Source organism: Oreochromis niloticus, linkage group LG4, assembly GCF_001858045.2.
Source record: "Oreochromis niloticus isolate F11D_XX linkage group LG4, O_niloticus_UMD_NMBU, whole genome shotgun sequence".
NCBI lineage: Eukaryota > Metazoa > Chordata > Actinopteri > Cichliformes > Cichlidae > Oreochromis > Oreochromis niloticus.
Genome location: NC_031969.2, coordinates 26332451 through 26338809, shown reverse-complemented (window position 1 = coordinate 26338809; position 6359 = coordinate 26332451). Strand labels below are relative to the sequence as shown.

Genomic DNA, 6359 nt, shown 5'->3' with positions numbered 1-6359 from the left:
GAGATAATCTTAACATACTGACGTTTAGCTTTTAAAGCAATGAACTCTGTAAAGTTAAATGTATAAAGACTGAAGGAGGGCCAGCTGGCACAGCATCCATTCCTTGTGTCTGGCTCAGTCTGGGGTTGTAAAGCCCATGAGTAGTTCCTATTCTAACATGAGACAGGTTATCTTGTCTGCACCTAGAAGTCTCTGACCTGTCCTTAATAAGACTAATGGTGCTTCTTAAACCCTTCCCTTCTCAAGTGCCCTAATTCCACTCTCGAAGATACTTAAATGGATCTTGCACCACCTCTTCTCGCTGTGTTACCTCATAGCCACTTAATTCAGCAACTCTTAAAGGCATGCTGACTTTCAAGTGTCAGCTGTATTATGGAGATCTGTGTAGTAAGAATTAGGCAACAGCTGTTGTATAATGTATGAAAACTAAATCTAGTTTTTCTCCTGTCTCAAAGCTAGCCTACTTCTACATTAAACATTACCTCTACAGTCACTGTGAACTTTACCTTTATTACTCTGTATTAGAGTCCAAGTTCATCATGTGCGCACATCATGTGCGCACATCATGTGCTTTCCTGGACTCGAGTTGGCTTGATCTTTGAAACCTTAAAAAGTTCTTTGAACTTGGTTGTCAAACACTTTAATTCAGTCACAAATTAATCCTAGGGTTCATGCAGCTGACTGAATGTGGCCCTGCCTTTTCAACATGTGGGTTATATATAAGGCTATGCAACTGTAGATGGTCCTAGTATCACTTCATAAATACACACTAAACGATACAAAATCTACTTCTAAGGCCTTTGCACACATTTTTGAGGAAACACGTGGTTCAACCCGGAAACCGTAATAAGAAACAGCAAAACAGAAATCCATTGAGAATATAGATCCTATTGCCCAACATTTTTGTAACTGTCTATCTGTGTAAATTGACCTTTTGTGACACAAACAAACAAACAAAAAACAAAAAAACTCCACATTTTGAGAGTAGCCTAGCTATTTTTTGTTCTAATTTAGGAAGTATTGCTGTCTTAATCGCCGGTGATTTAAAGTTCACCTCAAAGTGACCTGATTGGCCAAAGGCTACCGCGCTTCCCGTTACGTCACTGCTCTTTTATTAGATAAGCGGTGCGGCTCTTCATTCGGAACAAAGCCCGGTTACTACAGCTGGTTTGAACACCTTAGTACGCGTCACCACAAACTAGGGGAAAAAATGACCAACAAGGCGACTCCTGTTCTCCTCAAAGCGCTGCTGGAGCTATCTGAAGCCCACTCTTCAAAGGTTGTCCGGGGAAACATTAAAAGAGCAAATTTCAGGTGAGTCAAAGGAATTTTAAAACGAAGGTTTGCCCAGGTGGGTGTTTGAGTAACGGGTATTTGCAGTTGCGCTTGTTTTATTGGTCACAGGATAATTCAAATATAGTTTAATCTTGTACATTTTTTAGGAATGGTAGGTTTAATTTGTAGTATTTGAAAAAAGTAAGTGAAGCAATGTTTAAGATGCACATTTAACAGACATGGCACTCTGGCTTTTCTGATACTACATACAATGGATGTTAGCATACATGTTTGGCATTGCCTGTGGCGGTAAATACTGTGTTGATGGCCATACATTAAAATATTGTGGGATTTTAGCATAGTGATTGAACAGATGATTAAAGAGCTCACAAATATGATTTCCTCTCCTCAGGGTCTTGGGGTCTTGTGGGATCCTGGAAGCAAGAAGGGCAAGCCTCCAGTTCTGCCCCAGTACCGGTGTAAGCACACCAAGCCGAAGCTTCATTAACCTGGCAGCTCCCATCAGTAACCGCAGGATAGAGTACACGGAGTGTCGGACGTTGGGGTGAGTGCCCCCTTGCAAAAACAAAATAACTGAGTACCTTTTACTATGTGCAATTAGTTTTAAAGTGAACAGTCTTTTTGGGTCATATTTCAGGCAGAGCTGAGTTAGTTTAATCCTCTTATCTTGTATAGCAGTCTACAGAATTTCTTTGGGTTCTGGATAAACCTGAAAAAAATGGATCCAGAGGATAGAAACTGAAGTGTTTCTGGTTTCATGTGACTGTGTGTTCAGGTATACTCCAGAGCAGATGTACAGTGTGGTGGCCAATGTGGACCAGTATCAGCACTTTGTTCCCTGGTGCAAGAAGTCTCGGGTCATGAGGGGGCGGAACGGTGGCCTCCTGGCAGAGCTAGAAATCGGTTTCCCCCCTCTTGTTGAGCGATACATCTCTGAGGTCACTATTGTTCCAAACTACCAAGTCAGGGTAAGTCTCCAGTCTCTTACTTTTTAATCAACACCTACCAAAACACACCTATAAAAACATTTATGACCTTTATGACATGTGAAAAGCTCTTTTTACTGTAGGCCACCAGTTAAGATGAAACAAATCACCGTTTCAAGATGGAAGGAAAATATGACTGTCTTAATGCCATCATTACATTAAAGTTTTTATTTTTTTTTACGGGCCTGAGGCTTTAATATTAGACCTGTTTGACTAATAAGTTTTCTGATAACAATTTCAAATTACTTAAAACAAATGTGCTTTTGCATAAAATTATTTGTAAGATTTTGATTTTTAATCGGTATATTCCACATTTTGCACAGCACTGTAGACAGTTTTCATGAACATAATGCTTTATTTGTAAGTTGTTCCTACAGAAATAAATGTGTTGTTTTTTTTTGTGAGTTTGATGCCTTGTTGCAATCCTTGATGAAGAGTCAACTGTTTTCAAACAGGCTGTATGTACTGATGGATCTCTCTTCAGCCATCTTGAAACAATATGGAGGTTTTCCCATGGAGACAGAAACGCAGCAGACTCGTGCAAAGTGGAATTCTATGTAAGTGTTCGTGGTACACTTAATATCTGACATTGGAAGCCTGTCTGGTTGTGCAGCAATACGCATGCATAAAACTACACTGACAGTGACCTTGAAACAATAAAAGCCAGTAATGAAGAAATTGCATTAATGATTAAAGGAGGTGCAAAATTAGATAACATACTTGGGTGAGACTAATTTCTTGTAAGTTCTTGTACGGCTCTCAAGTGGATTATCAGCTAAGAGGAAGTATTGAGTAAAACCTTATTATCGTCTAAATTTAGTCTTGAGTATCACACTGCACTGTCCCTTGAGGCCTGAAATAGCCATCAGAGAACCGTGTTAAGGAGCTGCTAACAGGAGCGTGACCTTAATGTTGGCACAGATTATCTGAAAATGTGCCAGGAAGTGGTTGGAGTAGAACATTAGATAAGTTAAATAAGGGATGCCGTGTGAATGGTTACGTACTTTAAAACGCCTCTGCTAAAGATGTGCTTGATTTCTATTTTTAGTTTGATCTTATTTCTTTTAAGTAAATGTCACAGAAGAGCATCTCCTCAGCAGTTTCATAACAAACCTGTCCCTTTTCTGTAGGTATCATTTGAGTTCAAGTCTCTTCTGCACTCCCAGCTGGCCAGCGTCTTCTTCGATCAAGTGGTTAAGCAGATGGTCAGTGCCTTTGAGTCACGGGCAGCAAAACTTTACACAAACCAGGAGGAGCTACCGCTGAGGAGGCGGTCGGCATGAGGCGACACCTTTGAGCTTTCGTCCATCCAGGTGCTTTTGGAACCCTGCCCGCCCACTGTTTTACCTGCTATTGACACTTACACAGGAGACTGGATCTTCTCTTTGCACCCATAGTATATTTTTGAATTAACACGCACATGGAATACACTTAAAGCTATTTATTTGTAAAGCACAAGTTGATTTCTTTACCTTGCCCTACATTTATTTATTTTTGTGGATTCAAATAAAGTTATAGTTTTAAGGCTTATGCGGACACTTTGAAAATTGTGAGTTAATGTTCTGAAAAGTGACTGCTACTGAAAGCTCAAATGTGGTTGAAGACCTCATCCTATGCAGTATTTATCAGTGGAATTAAAATGTCTTGGTTTTTTGGTAAACTCTCTGCTCTGTTTGTGTCATTTGTAGCATTTAAATTTTCTTAATGTTTCCATGTACTGAGCAACATCTGCTGCAAGAAAAGATTTCCAGTGTAGCAGACTAGTAACTTCTTACTCCTCATGTTTGGGGAAGTGTTCCAGATAAAAAGCACTGTCAACCTTGATGGCTGATACTGGCAGACAAGGTGATAGCTACCAATGTCGTGCGCTGATATTGGTTATTTTGCATGATTTTAAAAACAGACTAAAAGCGGTGCGTTGGAGTGTTTTTGCAAAGCTATATCTGATTGTTCCTCTATGCACCTAATTTATGAAATAGAGCTGCAAAGTGGATTTTCAGTTACCCATAACATGTGCTGGCTTTTTGATAACAAGCTGCATGTTCCTCCTCTTTATCCCGAAGGACACTGCTTTTCCAAACTTAAGTATTTTCATTACTTTTAACACAGGACAGTTTGTCTGCTTTGTCTGTCCTTTTAATATGCTTAATTTGCATGTTTTTATTAGAGTGTGCCACACTTTAACTCAACTGAAAGAGGTTTTCAGATGTAGCTCTGAATCTGTGCAATAATTTCAATAACTTGAATTTCTGTTTTGATGTGGTGCCACCTGCAGTTCAAATCCCTTCAGTGCTGATTTTTAGCCATGTATCTCTGTACATAAATTTCTCCCAATTCTCTGAATCTGTTAATATTATGCTTTAACCTTTGTTGGGAAAAGCCAATTCAACTCATATATACTGTGAGGATATAATTGCAATTTCATATTTAGAAATGTTCTGAAACTGTTAACCTGTTTTTCCGAATGGGTTTCCTACAATTGCAGGCTATGTGCAATGGTCTCTTATCCTTTAATGTCGTTCTGCCTGTGTTTTTTTTTTTTTTTTTTTTTTTTTTTTTTGGTTTGTTTTTGTTTTGTTTTTTTGTTTTTTGTTTTTTTTGTTTTTTAAACCAAAAAAAAAAAATTAAAGGCTTTCTTACTGAACATTTCTGTGTTATTCACTTTGATCATGGGGGAGCTACTGATCCAGTAATCTAAGGAGCTTGGAAAGAAAAGCCACTGGACTCCAAGTTTCTTGAAGCCGTTTCACCTCTCATCCGAGAAGTTTCTTCAGTCCGAAGAGCAATTGGTGCAGGAGTGAAAGAAGCCATCTATCCACCAAATTCAGTTCAGTGGGTGGTTCAATGGGTTGTAAAGTGGGTCTTTACGTCACACTCCCTCTCACAGCCTGAGATCATCTAAACAAAGGCTGTTGGTAGTTCCCCGAACACGTTTTAAGACCAGAGGTGATAGATCTTTTAGAGCGGTGGCCCCCAGGTTGTGGAATTCTCTCCCTCCATCTGTGTTGCCTGGATTGTATTTATTCTTTTAAACATCATCTTAAAACTCATTTATTTAGACTAGCTTTTAATTAGATTTGTGCTGAATGTTTGATTGTACGGTTTCATGTTTATCTGTTTTATATTATTGTGAAGCACTTTGTGGTTTTTATCCTGTGAAGAGTGCTATATAAATCAATAAAGTCTTTCATTTGGTCATTCAGTCGGTCAGAGGTCAAGGGGGGATTCCCATTCATTTCCTATGGTGGTAACTTTTGACTGGGAACACTACAGATGTAAAAAGGTTGATTAAAACACTCAAAATTCATCACTTTTATATGTTCAAGTGCATAGTGTGGAGGATTTCAGATGGAAAAAAAAAATTATGAGTGTTTCAAGTTTTAAATCGGTCAGATTTGAGCCCACTCACATCTTGGGTCATTTAATCTCAGTAAGTCCCATTATAGGGTGGCGGGGCAAGGTCTCGTAATGGGTTCACCCGAAACCTTGGCTGTTAGTGACCCACACCCGTCTTGATGCATTCTCAATCATCCAGGTAAGTAAATCTCCAAAAGTTGATTCTGTTCATCTGGATGTAGCGTTTTCAGTGGGAGATGTTTCTCGTTTCTGCCACTGAAAACGCTACGTCCAGATGAACAGAATCAACTTTTGTTGACCCACACCTGTTTTCTCACCTTGGCTCATGTGATTGGGCAGATGATCAATAGTGGGTCAAAGACCTTCTTAAAGGACACTGCCAATAGGGTTTAAATTTGGGACTCTCCACCAATTGGTCTTAGAACTGAATGCTCCTTAGATGACCATGACCAGCATGACCGAGAACCTTCACGGACGCACTGATCCAGTAGCACATATAGCATTTAACTGTGTAAAAATATACAATTCATCCTATACGTTTCACACTGATAACACTGGTATTAACTGTCTTTTGCTGTAAGCTATTTCCTCACTGTCTCAGCTCCAGTGGCCTAGAATGTAGTTCTGGTTGAACTCACTGGATGGCAATATTCTGCCATCTAGTTATATTTTATGCATTGCAGGTCACGGTGGTCTAATTTTGCAGTGTTTGCAGACATG

General features: G+C 39.3%; 1 protein-coding gene across 1 annotated transcript; it reads left to right on the top strand.

Annotated features, from left to right (window-relative positions):
* Positions 1–1131: 1131 nt before the first annotated feature.
* si:ch73-141c7.1 (coenzyme Q-binding protein COQ10 homolog, mitochondrial) lies at positions 1132–4625 on the top strand. The gene is made up of 5 exons (XM_003442161.5): positions 1132–1314; positions 1688–1840; positions 2072–2264; positions 2738–2839; positions 3413–4625. The coding sequence occupies exons 1-5, from the start codon at positions 1211–1213 to the stop codon at positions 3563–3565; spliced, it is 705 nt and encodes a 234-aa protein (XP_003442209.1). The 5' UTR covers positions 1132–1210; the 3' UTR covers positions 3566–4625.
* The last annotated feature ends 1734 nt before the right edge of the window (positions 4626–6359 follow it).

What these genes read in the sequence shown, in the direction of transcription:
- si:ch73-141c7.1 (XM_003442161.5), top strand. Translation starts at nt 1,211, where the DNA reads ATGACCAACAAGGCGACTCCTGTTCTCCTCAAAGCGCTGCTGGAGCTA. An exon ending in ACGGAGTGTCGGACGTTGGG is followed by an intron (nt 1,841 to 2,071) that starts GTGAGTGCCCCC and finishes CTGTGTGTTCAG; the next exon opens with GTATACTCCAGAGCAGATGT. An exon ending in CGTGCAAAGTGGAATTCTAT is followed by an intron (nt 2,840 to 3,412) that starts GTAAGTGTTCGT and finishes CCTTTTCTGTAG; the next exon opens with GTATCATTTGAGTTCAAGTC.